Consider the following 19,463-nt stretch of genomic DNA (forward strand, 5'->3'; position numbering starts at 1 on the left):
ATCACTTTCCTTTTTAATGTCTGTTCTGTTTCTCTTCATTTTTAAAAAAAAATTTCACTAGGATATCTTGAAGCAACGTTTAGACCAGTTGTTGGAAGAGAACACTAGCTTAAAAGCTCATCTGTTAAATGTGGAACAAAATGTCAAAAAAGCAGACAGTTCTAGTTCAGTACATTTACAGCTTACTGGTGAGTTTTTTAAAACACTTGTTTTAGTAACTGTTGTGTCAGAGGCAAACCTACAGCTGTGTACTAGCTTTAAGTTTAATGTATATATTATGGCCTTATCAGATGCCTCTACTCACACCAAATAGTATTTCATTGCAAAAGTACTTCAATGGCAATTATAATTTTTATTATCTTAATGCCTAGGAGCCATAGACATGGAGTAAGGCCCCATTGTAATAGGAGCAGTACAAACAGCAAACAAAAAGACTGTCTCTGTCCCAAGGCTTACAAACTAAGTAAGTGACAAAAGGTAGACAGGAGTACAATGAGACAGTGCTGGCCAGCATAATGGGCAATGGTCTCTGCACACCAACAGACTACCCATTATCAAGTTTTTTGTAGGCATTATAGCAAAGAGGAGATTTGAGGAGAGATTTGAAGGTGGCTAGCAAGGTAGCTTTGTGCAATGAGTGCCTCTGAAGCATAAGGGCTGCATGGTAAAAAACACAAAGATTCTTGTTGAAAAATGTAACAAGTGGCAGTGGAGGCTGGCTTGATCAGAGGCAAGCATGATTGGGTTGTTAATGAACCCCCCCCCCTTCGAGTAAATTTTTTAGCATGCTGGCCAGCAGTCCGGATCAGACCCGGCTTGCACTGGGTCCGGGACCTACCCCTGCTGTGGCTCTGCATTTAAAGTGTATTGGGAGCCGTGCAGGCAGGCAGCTCAGCTCAATCCTAGCTTGCGCCGGGTCCAGAAGCTCAGACCCGATATTGCTCCTCTCCTTGCTGCCCCAGCACCCGAGGACCCCAGACAAAGGCTGCTCCCATCACACACTGCTGCCTCTGTATCAGAGGCACTAGTACAGGGCGACAGGCAGCTACTCCACAAGGAGAGCTTGTTTTTAAACTGGGTCCTCTCACAGACCACCTCTCGCCTTGCATCCCATGCTTGTGCCTCTGTATCAGAGGCAGCAGTGCAGAGTGGCAGGGGGCTCCTTGGGAGTGGGGCCAGAGTGTACTGGGTGCTGGCCTCACCCCTGGGGACTAGAGAATAGTTGAGTAACTGTTAAGAATTCATGAGGTTAATTGACTGTTCAGTTAATCGATATTTTTAACATCCCTAGTTCCAACCAGCATAGAATAATGACACGTATGCACATAAATATGGATTCAAGTGACCCCTTCAACAAAGTTCCATTATGTCCAAACAGAAGATCCTCTGTTTCCCCCCTTTGTCACGAGTAAGCATCAGGCCACTGTATGAGTTCCATGTAACAAGGCCTGATATGCTAATGACATCAGTCTTCATTAGGGTTAGGTCACTATAACTGCATGCCTTGGGGCATAGATTTCTCACACTCCTCAGCAACTCCGTTATACTGATCTACGAACATAGACTTGGCTTGAGTTGCTGCACTGTCAGCCTGATGGACTCGGTCCTTATCGAAAGCACTGAATCAGTACAATACCTGTGAGTCAATTTCATGCATTCTTCTTGCGCTTTGAGCGCAAATTCACATTTATGAATTTCTGTGAACATTCAAATGTATTTGGACAAATGTTCATAAAAATGATGGAAGAGGATTGCAAATGTCAGATAAGTTAACTTTCAGTTTATTTCAATGAATGCTCTTGTTTACTTTTTTCAGAAAAACGATCAATTTAGCAAATATCAGCATCTGTGTAGGCAAACAAACATTCTTATATGTAGGACAGAAATAGCTGCATACCATCAGGAAAAGGTGTACATAGACTCATGGAAATAACTTGTGAAAAAAGGTCTGTTAGATCATCCACTCCACCCTTCCTGAAAGGGAAGTAACATTGACCAGTGCTTTCCAAGATAATTTTTCATGATGCAATTCTACCATTAAGAACTCATTGTTAGGAAACTTTCCTTTGCCCAGTTGAGTACTGAAGACATGTATTATTACAGGTGATTATATTGCACACACCAGTGGTAATTTATTTAAAGAACAAATTTACAAGTTGTCCCTTTTACATTTTTATTGTACCTGTATTTTGGGTCTAAACTAGGGATGTTAAATATCAGTTAATTGAATAGTCGAGTAACCTCATGAATTCTTATCGGTTAGTTGACTATTCTATAGTCCCTGGGGGCGGGACCAGCAGCAGTGTGGGTGCCAGGTGGGAGCTAGTCCGCAAGGGGAGCCAGTTTAAAAACCAGCTCCTCTTGCGGACTGGCTGCTTGTTGACCTGTGCTGCTGCCTCTGATAAAGAGGCAGCAGTGCAGGGGGGCAGCAGCTCGTCTCCGGGGGGAGGTCTGAACTCCCGGACCCGGCGCAAACTGGAACTGAGCTGAGCTTCCTGTTTGCCTGGCTCCTAATACACTTTAAATGCAGAGCTGCAGTGGGGGTAGGTCCCAGACCCAGTGTGAGCCAGAACTGAACCGGGCTGCTGGCCAGCCTGCTAAAAAAATTACTCGTTGGGGCAGGGGGAGCAGAAATGTATGTAATCTATAGAATTAACCCATTAGCTTTTGCTTATTGGTTAATCGACTACACTATTACATCCCTTGTCTAAACAGATTGAGTCTCTTTTAAAAATGATTTGCTGCCTTACTGAGCAATACATTTCTTAATGCTTTTGCATCTAGATATTTTTACTTTAATTACTGTCAAAGAGTAGGAAATGTAATTTACTTGAACACCCACCTAGCCACCCCCCAAAAACAAAGCTCCACTAAGTTAAAAAAATGAAATTTGAAAGTGTGTTTCAGGCACTCATGGACATGTAAGGCTGGAAGGGACCTCAAGAGATAAACAGTGGAGCCCAGTTAAATGCACCCTCCAAAATTTTATCTCTTTTAGAAAAACTGTACCACACTCTCATCCACAAAAGTCTGAAAGTCATCATTTGTGGGATCCAGACAGTTCCTCTGTGCCATATAGCTCTTCAGAATCACAGAAAGATTAGTTTATTTGGGAGGCAGGAATGAGACAGGTTAGCTTCCAAGTTAACTGTGGAGTGGCCACTGCCAGCATTCACCTTATCTGTAAGGAAGTGGATCTGCAGTAAATCAGACTCCTCATCTTTAGCTGTAAAACTATAAAAAGTAGGTTCTCTGATCCTTTTCCCCTCCTTCACCAATATAAAGCATTGTATTAACATTTTTGAGCATGTAGATTTTGGGATGCTAACCAGGAGGCTACCTTTGACTTAGGAAAATAAGTGTCTGAAGTTCATAATACTCTTATATTCTTCTTCGAGTGATGCCCCCGTGCTCTACTATAGGTGTTGGGCTTGGCACCACTGATCGGAGTTATGAGCAGCAGTGGTTAGCCAGACCGTGCATGCGCGACTGGTGCCTCGCAGCGTTCATGCTCTTTTGCACATGCGCGTGGTCCGGCTCCCGCCAGTTCCTCTCAGCCACGCTCGGTCACAGACGGAGCGAGTTCTTCTCTCCTACTTCGTCTAGTCAGGAAATAAAAGAGAGTTATTTGTTTGTGGTTGTTGATGTTGTTAATATTAGTCAACTTATAGTTAATAGTTATAGTTTGTAGTTTATTAAAAAAAAAACCCAGAAACTACTTCTTTGTTTTCTACCGGCCCTTAGGCCACAAAGAAAAAACAGAACAACCAAATAGATTTAAGACCAAACCGACGATGCTGGTTTCTCCAGGTTTTAAGAAATGTGACACTTGTTGCGAGCCCATGCCAGCCTCAGACTGCCATTCTTCATGTATCTGCTGTTTGGGCGTGGCTCATGTGCCTCAGAAGTGCTCCCACTGTTCAAAGTTAACAGCGAGAGCCCAGCAAGATAGAATCATCCAGAGGCACATTTCCCTGTTTCACAAGGTGCTCCAGCCACCGGGCTTGGCATCCACAGTTCTCACAGACCCTGCCACCACACAAAAACAGAGAGTGTCCTCTCCAGGGGCAGCTCTGGCAAAAAAGATGCAGGCTTCACCGGCACGGTCACTTCCGCCGGTCTCACTGAGCAGGGTGAGCACGGGTGATAAGCCTGGAACATCCAGTACCACCTCTTCACATTCAAAGGCGGTTCCAGTCACAAAAGACAACTCCTTCGGTGCTGACCTTGCAGGCACTGATGGCACCGAGATCAACATCGGCGCTGGCAGCCTCATCTTCTAAGACACCGGAATCAATATCGACGCCGGCCACATCGGCACCACCGGCACCCAGGCTGTGGAGCCCATGTGGCAATCTAGCCTGGCACCAGAGAGGGCCGTGCTTTTTTGGCACCGAAGAAGGTGCCTGTAAAGACTACCATACGTTGGAGTCCGAGGCCTACTTTTGTCTTCTCGACATTCTCTCCATCACTGTCACCTTCTTCACCGGCACCGAGGTCACCGGTGCTGTGCGTCACTCATACGGAATGAGAAGAGTTTTCATACTTCATCACATCGGAGATCTCATCCCCGTTTCCTGCGGCACTGCGGAGAGGTTCTTGCTATCACGTGAGGCACCTTTCTCTCTTTCCACACCTCTCGTCAAGAGGATCAGTAATACTTCCTCACTCACCAACGCTTTCACCACATGCTGCATATTGGGAAGAGCATAGGAGTGCATTCTCTTCTAGGCATGCCTCACCTAGACGATTGCATCATCCCCACAGTTACCATTGCAATCGTACACCGTACTACTCTTCCTATTATCATCACCAGCAGCTACATCTAGGAGATGGTCCCCTTGTTGCCATAGATCACCCAGTTATCTGCCTGCTTCTGTACCGCCATGGGAACACCCGCTGCTGCCACCGCAAAGCTCCTCAGCTCAAACACATCAGGCGGCACCTGAGGAAGGGCAATTATTAGAGGTAGAGGAACAGCAGCCCAACACTTCCCCCACGGATCAGTCATCATCCTCTCCTGATGAGGCCATAATTCTAGGCGATATATCGCCCCCTCCTTTCCTTCCCCTGCCGATCTTAAACAATTCCAAGATTTATTTAAGAGAGTTGCGCGAAGTCAGGAGGTCCAGTTGGCAGAGGTACAGGATAAGCAGTACTGCCTCTTTAAAAATCTTCAGCCCCTCACCAGGCCAAGATAGCACTGCCGACAGACAAAGCAATTATGGAGACAGCGGCAGAGATTTGGCAGACCCCTGCCTCTGTCCTGCCGACAAAAGGGCAGACAAGAAATAATTTGTTCCATCGAAAGGGATAGAATTTTTATTTACTCATCCCCAGCCCAATTCTCTTGTTGTAGATGCTGCGCAGTACAGGTCCAAGGCCCCTTGGTATAAGAATGCTGCAACAGAGAAAGACAGCAAAAGAATGAACCTATTTGGGAGGAAAGTGTACTCTTCGTTGAAACTATTACTTTGCATTGCTAACTGTACTGCACTCTTGTTGAATCATGATTTCGACAGTTACACAAAACTTACAACGCTTATAGAACATCTGCCTGATTCCAAGAGACCTATCCTAAAATCCATTGTCCAGAAAGGCTATGCCTCCGCCAGCGCAGGTCTCCAGATTGCTCTAGACGTCTTGGATACAGCCGCCTATTTGACAACTTCTGCAATTGTGATGAGGAAGGCTTCATGGTTGCAAACAGGGGGAGTCCCAAGGGAGTTACAGAACAAAGTCGAGGACCTCCCATTCGACAAACAGAAACTCTTTGCCAAGAAAACAAAGTCCTCCATTCGACCAAAGATTCATGTACCACTCTCTGTACCCTCAGTATCTATACGCCTCCATACCAGCATAAGCATTACATACCTTACCAGAGCCGTCATGACTACCCATACAATAGAGAACAGCAATGTGGTTTCAGCCAGCCACGAGCAAGGCAGCAACCCCAAAGAAGGCGCAGTCAGACCAACCAGGCAATAAACCATCCGAATCAACCATCCAATAAACAGCAGATTTGACTTCTTGGTCAAGGATTCTATTCTTGCTATTTCCTCACACAGAATAAAATAGAAGGGTGGTGACCCTTCGAAAACAACGGCTCAAAATAACTGTTTCATCCATAACATTGGTTTGCAGCCCTTGACCTTCAAGATGCCTACTTCCACATCACCATCCATCCCACCCACAGGCGATTTCTTCACTTCACAGTAGGCAGGGAACATTTTCAGTACCAGGTGCTTCCTTTCCTCTGCTCCCACGGTATCCTCAAAAACCCTTGTGGTAGTGGCAGCACACTTGCATCAACAGGGAATTATAATTTTCCCCTACCTAGACGATTGCCTTATAAAAGGCCGTTTCTCAATGGAGACATGACATATGATAGCAGTAGCCAGACAAACTTTCAATTCTCTTGGTCTCATTATCAACTACCAGAAGTTCATGCTTGAGCCCTCTCAAATTTTAGAGTTCGCAGGCATTTGTCTTGACTCTAACACAGCATGAGCCTACTTACCCCTTCAAAGGTTCAATGCTATTCAAGATCTACTTACTGTGCTAATCACCATCCCTTCTGTTTCAATACACATTTCTCTAAAGCTAATGGGCCATATGGCCACAACAACTTATGTAGTTCATCATGCACAGCCTCACTTCTGCTGTCTTCAACACTGGATAGCACCTGTGTATGCTCCTACAAGACATCACATCCACAGAACAGTGACTCCTCCAGCCAATGTTCGTATGTCCCTCAAATGGCAGACCGACTTGTGCAACCTCCTGTTGGGCGTTCCATTTCACCAGCCTCAAGGCCGATGGTTGTCATGAGAGACAACTCTCCACATCTCGTATTATTAAATTATTATATATTTGTACTGTTTTTTTAAAAAAATTGTAAGCCGCCTCGAATATTTTAAATAGAGAGGAGGGGTAAAAATATTTTAAATAATAATAATACATTTTCTCGAGCTCAGGGCAATCTTCAATGCTTGCAGACGCTTCCAGAGCTACCTCCGTGACTCCACTGTCAGAATACTCACGGACACTATTGCCACAATGTACTATATAACACTGGTCTACAATTTTGTAGAAGTCATCTGCTTCAGAGATAAAATGTGCTATTTATTATGTATTTTGATATGCTGAATTCAAATATGACAATTAAAACAACTGATTGGTTACTGTTTCCAAGATATTTAAGTTTTTACATTTTACATCTATGTATATTGTGTAGATATTAAAGAGTTTTAATCATAAATTGTAAACCTAGGTCTTTTCATGTGTTTATGGTTGCTTTACATAATACTATTTCACCTGTCCTGTTTACGTAACATTTTAAAAATCAGCAAAAGGGTTATATAAATAAAATTTATTATGAAACAAAAGGCAAAAAACTATTATGTACATAGTTTAGTCCTATTCAGTGTCTACTCGGCGCTTCTTGGCTTGTCTCTTGTATTCATTAAATGGAGCATCTCTTGTCTCTGTCCAGCAATAGTCTGCAAGCATTGATGGGCTCCATTTGCCCTGAAAGCGTTTCTCCATTGTTGCAATGTCCTGGTGAAATCGCTCGTCGTGCTCGTCGCTCACTGCTCCGCAGTTCGGTGGAAAAAAATCTAGAGAGTGCAAAAAATGTATCTTTAGTGACATGTTGCAACCAAGGCTTTTGTATGCCTTGAGGAGGTTTTCCACCAACAACCTGTAGTTGTGTGCCTTGTTGTTTCCGAGAAAATTTATTGCCACTAACTGGAAGGCTTTCCATGCCGTCTTTTCCTTGCCACGCAGTGCATGGTCAAATGCATCATCTCGAAGACGTTCACGAATCTGAGGACCAACAAAGACACCTTCCTTTAATTTGGCTACACTTAACCTTGGAAATTTTCCACGGAGGTACTTGAAAGCTGCTTGTGTTTTGTCCATAGCCTTGACAAAGTCCTTCATCAGACACAGCTTGATATGTAAGGGTGGTAACAAAATCTTCCTTGATTCAACAAGTGGTGGATGCTGAACACTTTTCCTCCCAGGCTCCAATGACTGTCGGAGTGGCCAATCTATCTTGATGTAGTGGGAATCTCTTGCACGACTATCCCATTCGCAGAGAAAACAGCAGTACTTTGTGTATCCAGTCTGCAGACCAAGCAAGAGAGCAACAACCTTCAAATCACCACAAAGCTGCCACTGATGTTGGACATAATTTATACACCTCAAAAGTTGTTTCATGTTGTCACAGGTTTCCTTCATATGGACTGCATGACCAACTGGAATTGATGGCAAAACATTGCCATTATGCAGCAAAACAGCTTTAAGACTCGGCTTCGATGAATCAATGAACAGTCTCCACTCATCTGGATCGTGAACGATGTTGAGGGCAGCCATCACACCATCGATGTTGTTGCAGGCTACAAGATCACCTTCCATGAAGAAGAATGGGACAAGATCTTTTTGACGGTCACGGAACATGGAAACCCTAACATCACCTGCCAGGAGATTCCACTGCTGTAGTCTGGAGCCCAACAGCTCTGCCTTACTCTTGGGTAGTTCCAAATCCCTGACAAGGTCGTTCAGTTCACCTTGTGTTATGAGGTGTGGTTCAGAGGAGGAGGATGGGACAAAATGTGGGTCCTGTGACATTGATGGTTCAGGACCAGAAGTTTCATCCTCTTCCTCTTCCTCGTCTGACTCAAGTGAGAATGATTCTGGTGCATCAGGAACCGGCAGTTCTTCTCCGAGGAGTACTGGGCGTATAGCTGATGGAATGTTTGGATAATGCACAGTCCACTTTTTCTTCTTTGACCCACCTTTCCCAACTGGAGGCACCATGCAGAAGTAACAATTGCTGGTATGATCTGTTGGCTCTCTCCAAATCATTGGCACTGCAAAAGGCATAGATTTCCTTTTCCTGTTCAACCACTGGCGAAGATTTGTTGCACATGTGTTGCAGCATGTGTGTGGGGCCCACCTCGGCTGTGTCTACACTGGCATCCCTTCCGGAAAAGAGAATAAGAGATCCTCTGGAAAAGGCTTTATTTTCCGGAGAATCACGTCTAGACTGGCGCTTTTCTCCGGCTTATCTCCAAGCTGGAAAAAAGCGGCAGCCATGTTAATGCAAATACCGCGGGGGATATTTAAATCCCCTGCGGATTTGCCTATTCCAAAGTGCTACATTAGCATCCCTTTTCCGGAAGGGATGCCAGTGTAGACACAGCCCTCTTGTCCTGATCTCCAGTTTTGCAGCCAAAATAAAGGTGATAGGCTTTCTTAACCATAGTGGTTATACTGCGCTTTTGTGATGCAAAAGTCACTTCACCAGAAACATAGCAGAAGTTATCTGCACTGTTCGCACAAGTACGAGGCATCTCTACTCACTTTGGCTAAACAGAAATGTGTTCCTTTGCAAAATCAAACACTGACAAATAAGAGAGCATGACACTGTATGATTTCTAGAGCTGATATAGGGCAATTTGTTCAGCAGAGTGATGTAAGCTTCGTTATGATTGTATCATCCATGACTTCTAGGAATAACATGATGCAATTCATATCATGTATGACACAATACCACCTTCAGATTGCATCATTCATTGTTTTTGCCTAAAAAGCAAGTACTGTCCAAACCCAGTCATAGATTTATTCATAGATCCAGTCAAAGACGTATTTTAGTCATTTCTGGTTTAAATTGAGATCCCTTCCCTTTATAACTCACTTATCCTCCGCCATTTGCAAGTCAAGGGTCGTATATACTGACCCCATAGCATATCTTGAAAACTAGAGCCAATCAACAATTTTAAGCATCATTTTCGTTCTCAGTGAACCAGAATTAGTAAAGTTTGACTACTTTTATTTCAGAAGCATTTTGGCTGTAGAGCAGTGTAATTTGCCAAGGTCTCAATTGCTTTGTGTAGAGGCGGTGCGCCTCTGGAATTGGTGCATTTGCAACAGGATCACATTAATAGCATCGTACTTACCTGGCATCAGCAGTGCTGCTGCAGACTCCCTGAGCAGACATTTCACGCCTGGCCACGAGTGGGAACTCTGCAGCGACATACTTCAGTGTATTTTCCGTTGCTGGGGTTTCCCTCTGATAGACCTCTTTGTCACCTAGAAAAATACCAAAAGCTGATGATATTGCTCCAGGGCAGGCATCAGTCGAAGATCCCTTGGAGATGCCTTTCTCCTCAACTGGGAGATCCTGTATGCATTTCCCCCCATCATACTTATACCTAGGGTCCTCGAGAAAATCAACACAGACTGAGCCAGGCTGATCCTCCTAATGCCCGCCTGGGTTCCCTTTTTTCCACCAAATGTCTCTGTATCCGCCATATGTCCTTCCGAATCCACCGGACTTGCAGACCCAGGACCGCAGCTTCCTCTTATAGTCGTATAGTCTCATGCATTACCACTTGCTATTCTAGTCTCAATAGACTGCTTCCATCTCAACCAAAGGCTCGTCCTACAAGAGCTGTAGCCACATCCATGGCCTTTCTTCGAGGGGTTCCCCTTCGGGACATGTGTCAGGCAGCCACATGGTCATCCAATGACATGTTCATGAAGCACTACGCGATCGTGCAATGTTTGGCTGCGGACTCCTCGTTAGCCTCAGCAGTACTTTCAACATCAAACAAACCTTGACTCTGGAGCCCACTTTCCGGACATTCTTGAGTACTGCTACATAGTCACCTACAGTGCACCCAAGGGGACATCAGTTGAAGAAGAAGAGGAAGTTACTCACCTTTGTGCAATAACGACAGTTCTTCAAGATGTTTGTCCACGTGGGTGCTCCACTACCTGTCCTCCCCGCTACGGAGTCTCCTGTTCTTCCTTTCTGCTCTTTTTCAGACACTCGATCGGATGAGAGGAACTGGTAGGAGCCGGACTGCGTGTGTGTGCAAAAGAGCATGAACGCCACGAGGTACTGGCCGCGCATATGCGATCTGGCTGACCACTGCTGCTCAAAACTCTGGTCTGCGGTGCCAGGATGAGCCCGACACCTACAGTGGAGCACCCCTGGGGATGCACATCTTGAAGAACCGTCGTTACTGCATGAAGGTGAGTAACTTCTTCATATAGCTCCTCTCAGCCTGGAGGCTATGAAAGCAGTTTACAAAGATAACAAGCTACTCATACCAACTCTTTACATGGATCACATCATCTGTATGAAGCATCTGTACCATGAAATATAGCTACTGTTCATTCTCTGTAGCAATATTAGCACTTTAAAACAGAAGGTGTCATAGGGCAGTTCCACCTGAATACTGCCCTGCTGAAGACCACAGCATGACAGGAGCACCTACCTAAGTTTTCCTCCTTCAGGCTTCCCAAAAATAGTTCAGTGCATCATCCCAAGTGTAAATATAGCCCTGGTGGGGTCACTTATTCCCAAAGCTCCTCAAATATAAATAATAACAAATGTCCCAAAAATCATAGTCTAGATTTCCCTACCATAGTCATAACAGTCCATGCAACATACCAGTCTTGCATCCCTCACCATTTCTCAGCTCTTCATTGTTGTGTTCTCCTGTTCTTATACTAGCACTGCCCCCCACGAGCCCTTTCAACGGGAGTGCCTGCTAAGGAGAGCTGGTGGAACTCCCACAGCCTCTCTGCTGGGAGCGTCCTTGCCAGGGAGCAATCCTCACAATCATCTCTCTGACCTTCTGGTCATTACAGGCCACAGAGCCTCACCCACCTACTCCTGCAATAGACCCCTAATCACTGGCTGAGTTACTCATGGTTCTTCTGGGCCCAGCTCTGCAGACCTGGAGATTTCAGCAGGTAATTTACCCCCTTTTCTTCAGCCGTTGGCTTCAGCTCTCTGGCTTGGATCCAGCAGGCTGCTTTTCCTCCTCCCATCACTGCCCAGCAAATCCCTTGTGCCCTTCTCCTGCCTTCAGCCCTTCTCCCAGCCACCAAATGTGCCATCTGCAGTATCTTACCTGCCTTCTTCTTGACAGATTCTGATTCACCAGCTCTCTCTTTGATCCTTAATAGCCCATAGATGAGGGGTGGGTGATAAGACAATGTATCTGCACCTCTGCAGGTACAGGTGCTTGTTGCTCCCATTGGCCATGGCTCATTATTCCCAGCCGATTGGAAACATGGGAAGTGGCATGTACTGGGACACCACTTCCCGCACTCCCATTGGCCAGGAATGGTGATCTGTGCTGCGCCCATACCTGCGGAAGCACAGTAAATACAGCAGTGCTGTCCTGTTAGGGGCTGGCAAACCGGGTCCCCACTGCTGCCATATATGCTGCCTCACTCTTCTAATTGGCAAAATAGGAGCACTTGGTCTGGCACAAGGGAGCTGGACCTGCTTCATCCACAGTGGCCAGCCAGATGGAAACCGAAAAGGGAAGGTTTATAGGTAAAATATAAGTTGAAATTTAGCTAGAGCACTGGCTTTAATGCTCTTAATTTTAGAGATGAATCCACCTGCACTGAAATCAATGTAAAGTCTGTCATTGACTGCACTTTAGCACCATGAAAAATATTTTGATTTCTTTACCTGGCACAAAAGCCTAGGCTCTCAACTTCAGGTTCCAAAAGATGAATATTTGCTCTTATTTTATGCTAATGTACAATATTTACCCCTCAGAAATTAGGTTGAATTTTCATCAAGTGATATAGTCTCTTTAACATAGTTTATCTTTTTCAATTTTAGATCTACAAAATGAGAATCAACAGTTAAGAAGTGAAAATATCAACTTGAAACAGCATCTTCAACACTATAATCAGCTTCAGGAGCTCACAGAGATGTTGCAAGAAAGTCACAGGTATATTGAAGGGCCTGTTCAGAAATAAAAACAACCATATAAGAAACCCAGATCCTTGGCATATTGAATACTTTGATATTTTAAATACGTTCTGTATTAAAGTACAAGAACTTCTCAGTTAAATGTTTACGTAAAGTGGAAAACATTCAATACATTTAAAATGTAAACACAGTAGGCCTTTTATTCTTAGTGTTTAACGAACAATGAAAAGTTTATTTGACGATTTCCTTACTACGCCATAGCAATTTTTTTCAGTCCATAATAGTAGTTATCTGTAGATTGTGTGGAGGCAGCACAAGATGCTGCTTAGCTACCCATCTGCTCAGCCAACTCTCTACCTCTTAAATTGACAAACTATAAAACTAAATCACCAGCAACATTTTAAACATTTCATTTTTTTATTTTTCAAATTTTAAACAACACAGATTTATACTTAGTTGAAACTTAAATAGCTTACAGGATGAATTGTTAATTACAGATGGAAAATGATCAGATAACAAATTTTCCATTCTGCTTCATGACCTCTCCACTTGGGAAGTAAAAACAGCAACAAATTGAGATTTGGGAGTGGAGAAGATAATGGGCCTGAATTAATACCGTGTTTCTCCCTGGGGCTGAGTAGCGGCCTTGTGTGCTTCTCTGACTCAGCACTATATCCATTTTGCCCACTGAGGTGTGAATGTGCTAGGTCTTGTGCATTTAGCACAGAAGGAAACAAAATGGATTTTCTTCTAGGTTCTGTATAAATGGAGATGGAGTGTTACTGCTCTGCATACATACCTCCCAGGGAAAAAAACTTGAATTTTTGTTTAAAGGCAATAGTTGAGAGGAAGAAAATGAGGCTGGCCCTCCCACTGGAGGAAAATATCTGGGGAGCAAGAGGGAGACAGGACAGAGCAGATGGGTTGCTAAGCAACAGCTTGAGCTGCCTCCAGTTTCACTGGGGAAGGAGGAGACCCCTGACTTCAGCTGAGCTGCTGGAGAGCTTGCGGACAAGAGAGATTATAGATGTGTTTTATGAAGATATAAATATTAGTGTATTATTGTTTGAATGATGTAAGGATTAATTCTTCTAATAAGTAAATAGTGATGCTCTGTGAAAGTGGAAGAAATAGAATCTGAAGTACAGGCAGTCCCCGGGTTACATCAATCCGACTTACGTTGGATCCCTAGTTACAAACTGGGGGGGGGGTGCCTCCCCCACTGTCGCTGCCTCTGGCGGCGCTTCCCCCCAGTAGACCAGGGAGACGCGGAGCTAGCGCACACCTCCCACAGCAGACCAGGGAGACACGGAGCTAGCGCACACCCCCCACAGCAGACCAGGGAGACACGGAGCTAGCGCACACCCCCCACAGCAGACCAGGGAGACGCGAAGCGGCTTTTCTTGCCACGGAGGACGTGGGTCTGCTGGGGGGAACAAGACACCAGCCAAAAGGGGGCACTCCAGAGCGGAAAAATTAATTTCCTAGGGAACAGCAGGAGCAGCAGGCAGTGAGACCCATTGTGTTACAGTCCCCACCTTGGGAGCAACAGCTCTTTCCCTCTTCAGCACTAGAGCTGTAAGTATCTTGTTAGCGTCACGTGAAATTAACAAGTCCCTTCCAGCCTGGCAGAGGTGAAGCTGAAAAATTACCCAGTGGTGTGGGTGGACAAGAATGGGGAGGAGCAGGACAGAAGGGAAGAGGGGATAAGCCCCAACCCCACACCCTGGCTGGAGCGGAGCAGGGTAAGCCCCGAGGGGATGGGTCTGGTTGCAAAGTGGGCGAGTGGGCAATAAGGACCCACCTGTGGCTAAACTCCTGTTCCCAACACAGAATTTTTCTTTAAAATTAATCCTGTGGATAAATTCACACACACACTTCACAGGAAGGGATTTCCATTTTCTGCTCAGCAGAATACAACAGCTTTGATTGTATCAATATTTCACTGTGCTCTCCAATGACTATTGATTACACTTAATACCCATTTCACTGAACCATCTGTAGCAAATTCTATTTGGAACAGTAATATGCATTGAATAAACTTTTTTTAGTTATAAAAAAACAAAGATTCTGACTATTAAATGAATAACTGGGATCTTTCAGGTACCCCAAAAGGAAGATTTGGATATAGCATGAAACACTGAAACTTATGATCAATTTTTAATTAAAATATCAACCAAAAAAACCTTCATATCAAAACAGTATGTGTTTTTCTTAGAATAAGGAAGTTGTATGAGAATCAGGGTCTTTTCCACCTAACTCCAGCTCTCCCCCCCCCCCCCCAAAAAAATATGTACCAGTTCCGACTTACATACAAATTCAACTTAAGAACAAACCTACAGTCCCTATCTTGTACGTAACCTGGGGACTGCCTGTATGCTGTTTAACCACAAAAGAGATAAAAGCAGAAGTATTGGCAGTGGCAGGTGCTACATGTACTGACCTATTAATGTTTTGTGTTTATATAGTGCCCTGGGAATTAGAGGACTGATTTTATACATTGAATAAATGAGTTTCAGCCACATTCTGAAATGATCATCTCTTAGGAGCAGAAAGCATGTTAGTTTCCATGCCCATTTTGATATTGCCTTCTGTGCTAAACCAGTCAGGAAGGAGGGGTTGAGTGATATGTGGGTCTTGTGATGTTTTTACGTGCTATTTGAGGAGACAAACAGAAACAATCAGTTTATTTCAGTGTAATTTATGTCACCTATGTCATCCGTCCAACGGTAATGACTTTCAGCCATTGATCAATTTGGGCTTATTTAAACCAGTAGCAGATACTGTGGCAAAAGTCTCATAGGGTCTCCTAGAAACAACTCATTTTAAGCAAACCCTACTATTCCGCAGGAGCCACAGATTCTGTTTACAAGGTTGATGCAGCTGTAGCATCCCTCACAAAGGATTTGAATCTTCTCCAGATCCCATAGCATAAAGGCTTCCTTGTTAACTATAATTTGCTGGCATCAGTGTCCTGGTGTGATAATCTAAAAAATATAATCTCCCAGAACTGTGATGAACTTGAGTGAATAGTAAAGAGAATACACCTTTCCACACTATTTGTGGTGGATGGACCATGGACTCCAGGGGCTGATGGTAAAACACTGCCTAGGAGCCAATTCTGGCATTTTCTAGGACTGACCTTTGTCCCTAGTATAAACCACTTGAAACAAGTTCTCTTGGTTATTAAATGGTCACTTTTCAGGACCTGTAACATAAACTGCTATATTATAAACTGTTAAAACATTATATGTAATCTTCTAATAAGAAACTACTGCTTCCATCCAGTTATAGAATTACTTAGCTGGTGAGAGGATAGAAAAGGCAAAACACTAGCCCCTTTTTGTTGTGTTTTTGCGCTTCAGTAAGCTGCTATTTTTGTTTGGGGGAGATGAGATTTGGGCCTTATTTTGAGATGGCTGTGGTGCGAACATGCTGGAGAAAGTTCCCCTTATGAACTTTGTTTTTGCATGACTAACAATTTTTGACTTGTTCTTAGGATAAGTGTCAGTAATATCTGAAAGACTGCTGTATATAACTTCCTTTCAGTGTGATTTGGAGATGGGACAAAAGTAGGGGGGAAATCTTCAACTTCAGATAAAATGAAATGTGGATCTGATGAATCTCAGTTTTGCTATTTAGAAAAAACAAAAGCACCCTTGGTTTTGCACATCTATATCCTAAGCACATGAGAAGAAGTCTGTGCTGTGCCTCTGAGGGAGCAAGGCTATAAGAAGATAGCAGAGTACAGTCTCTTGACAGTTGTGAAGATTTCAAAATCAATACAACAGCTTATTTTATAGTAGTTTCAGAGGCTAAAAAATAGTTGCTCAGAACATCAATATGTAAAATACTGTTTTACATCAACTGAGGATTTGATCCAGTGAAGGAAACTTGTTTATATGGAGAGCACTGCTACTTGAAATGTAGTATTAAGAGAAATCTTTCCTCTAAGGAACGTATACTTGGTCATAAATTATTCATAAAATGTATATCTGTTATTTTTGATGGGTTTTTTTTTTTACACATTCAAAGTGAAAGTCAGCTCGCAATAGTTTATTCTATAATAGAATTACAAAGAAATAGTACCAATAGAAATGTGAAAGGAAGTAAAAGAACTTTCATAAAATGGTTGAAATATTAAGCACAACTAGTTGTTTGGATTGTTTATTTACAGAACTTTGGTTTCTACCAATGAGCATCTCCTTCAAGAATTAGCAGAAACACATGCACGACACAAGACAGAAGTTGAGCAGCTACACTGGAGTTACAATCAGCTAAAAAAAACAATGGATAAACATCCTCATAGCAACATGGACGACAACAACAGGTGTTAGTGACAATACAAGGAAATTTGTTGTAAATGATTCATAAGAGGTGAAACCCTTAAGTTCATCTAACTGTGGGAGCAAACATTTACAATGTACCATGAATTGGTGTCTTTAATACCTCCTATTTATTCAAAATTAATTGTTTTCTGTCTTTGGGCATTTGTGTATATAAATTCTTCAGCAGATATTTCTCCAGAACAAATCTCCACTTTATTTTTGTACCGAAACGTGGATGTGCATGATGTCAGTTTAAACACATTCAAATTTTGGTTGAATACTTTGACCAGACTTCATGGCTACCTAAAACTAAATGTGAGTTCAAAATTAGAACTATTATTTCAAAATCAGGACCATAAATGCCAATGGCTGAGTTAATTCACAAGGACACAGCTCATTTTTATATATAATTGTATTATAATACAAGTTGAATTATAGCACTCATCAGTACTTATGCACTGGGTACTGCTGTCCATATTATTAAACATGGTTTAGAAGTCAAACTTTTTAGGGAAATAGAAAATATTACTGTTTGCTCTTTCAATTCCACTGTGAGGAAGCTTGTACCAAGAGATGAAACTGCAAGAATGTATCTGTGGTAGTCCTTAGACCTATATGTATTTGATAGTGTTATTTGTAATGGAATAACTAAAAATACTATCATACCTTTTCTCTACATAGCCATCATTGTGGAAGGCTTTTATTTTACTCTATAGATTTACAGAGTATGTGCTGTCCCCTGGGTACTCCTTTGCCTGCCAGTACACAGAGTCACATTCTCTACTGGGATCCACCTCTTGTTTCTCAGGCAGCACAAAGAGAGTGGACCCTAATGGGCAGAAAATTCCCCTATCCCAATCTGGAATGAATAATCTTGTCTGATTTTTTTAAAAAATTATTAGCAGTTAATATGTGATACAGTTCACTCTTCCGCAATATAACTGAATCAGGTATAATCTTTTTTGAATATAGTCTGATTCATCACTGAATATTTTTCTTGTCATCCTTTTCTAATAAAAGAAATTCAAATTATTTGATCTTACATTAATTCAATTCTGATACATAGTAAATACATGTTACATTTACTAACAGCTGTTTTGGAGTTAATATTAAAAGTGTATGTGTAACTAAATGAAGGATTTTTTGTGGTTGGTTTAGTAAGAATGGTTCTTGAGATTTCTCATCGATATACTGCTTAATGTGGACAAACTGATGTTGACAGTTTTGAAGATTACTTGTTTCATGAACACGTATTATGTAAGTGATTGTAAATCATAATAACCCACCTAATACTTATTAATATTTAACATTTGAATGTGTCAGTGTCCAGAATATAGCTATTTATGCTTATTTTGGGGGGGAAACTTTCCAATCAACTTAATAAACAAACAAGTATAAAAAAAATCTATGTATGAGGGATGTGTCAGTATACATGTTTAAGCTGGCTCCCCCTGCATAACAACAGCATGGAGCTGGTTATATTGGCGTCTGCCTACTCCTCCTCCACACTGCTGCCTCTGAGAGGCAGCAGCACGGGTGGCAGGGGGAGTGAGGGGGCCAGGTGGCTGTGTAGGAAGCTATGTGCACAGGGAGCCAGCTTTTAAGCAGGTTCCCCTCAAGGACTAACTCTTACCTGCTGCTCCCCTGTATTGCTGCCTCGGTGAAAGGCAGCGGCAGGAGGCTCCGGGGGAGCTGGTGTGTGTGGCGTGCCGGCTCCCACCTCTTCCGACTTGCTACCTCTGATACAGAGGCAGCAAGGGTGTGTGCGCATGTGTGGTTGTTAGGAATAACTGATGAGCCCAGGCTTGTTGGTTAATTGTGTAAATGACTACAAACGGACATTCCTAGATCCCCTGGCCCATTATGCAAGAGTAGAAGTGTTAGCCCCAGCATCCCAGGTAAATCCCAAATCAAGTCATCATCCGTTCTGTCTTCCTGCATCTCAGTTGGTCACAGTAGATGCAGCCAAAGTGAAGAATAGACTGGCATGATTTTGTGGAAATACTTTTAACAGAAAAGTTTTTCTGTTAAAAGTATTTCCGCAAAATCACATCTAGATTGGCACAGATACTTTTGCGCAAAAGCATCCGTGGCCAGTCTAGATGCGATTTTGCGCAAGAAAGCCCCGATCGCCATTTTAGCCATTCTAAAACAGTTCTTCCCTGTCTACACTGGCCCTCTTGCACAAAAGTATTCTTGCGCAAGAGGGCTTTTTCCCGAGCAGGAGTGTGAAAGTATTTGCGCAAGAAGCACTGATTTTGTACATTACAAAGTCAGTGCTTTTGCGCAATTTCAAGCGGCCAGTGTAGACAGCTGGCAAGTTTTTGTCAGAAAACTTTTGCGCAAAATCTTGCCAATCTAGATGCACCCTTCCTGTTTTA

The 19,463-nt window shown here is 43.1% G+C and overlaps 1 protein-coding gene across 3 annotated transcripts in view; it reads left to right on the top strand.

Annotated features, from left to right (window-relative positions):
• The window catches only part of CEP72 (centrosomal protein 72), a 57,891-nt gene extending 39,777 nt beyond the window's left edge, over positions 1-18,114 (top strand). The window contains exons 12-14 of one of the 3 annotated variants that reach the window (XM_006113046.4): positions 62-188; positions 12,662-12,773; positions 16,932-18,114. In XM_006113046.4, coding sequence (XP_006113108.2) covers positions 62-188; positions 12,662-12,773; positions 16,932-17,091 — 399 coding nt within the window. In that variant the 3' untranslated portion in view covers positions 17,092-18,114. Of the gene's footprint in view, positions 1-61; positions 189-12,661; positions 12,774-16,931 lie in introns of those variants that run through there. The other 2 variants (XR_001369353.3, XM_075921558.1) reach the window with 2 other exon arrangements.
• The last annotated feature ends 1,349 nt before the right edge of the window (positions 18,115-19,463 follow it).

This window comes from Pelodiscus sinensis, chromosome 2, assembly GCF_049634645.1.
Source record: "Pelodiscus sinensis isolate JC-2024 chromosome 2, ASM4963464v1, whole genome shotgun sequence".
NCBI classification, from domain to species: domain Eukaryota; kingdom Metazoa; phylum Chordata; order Testudines; family Trionychidae; genus Pelodiscus; species Pelodiscus sinensis.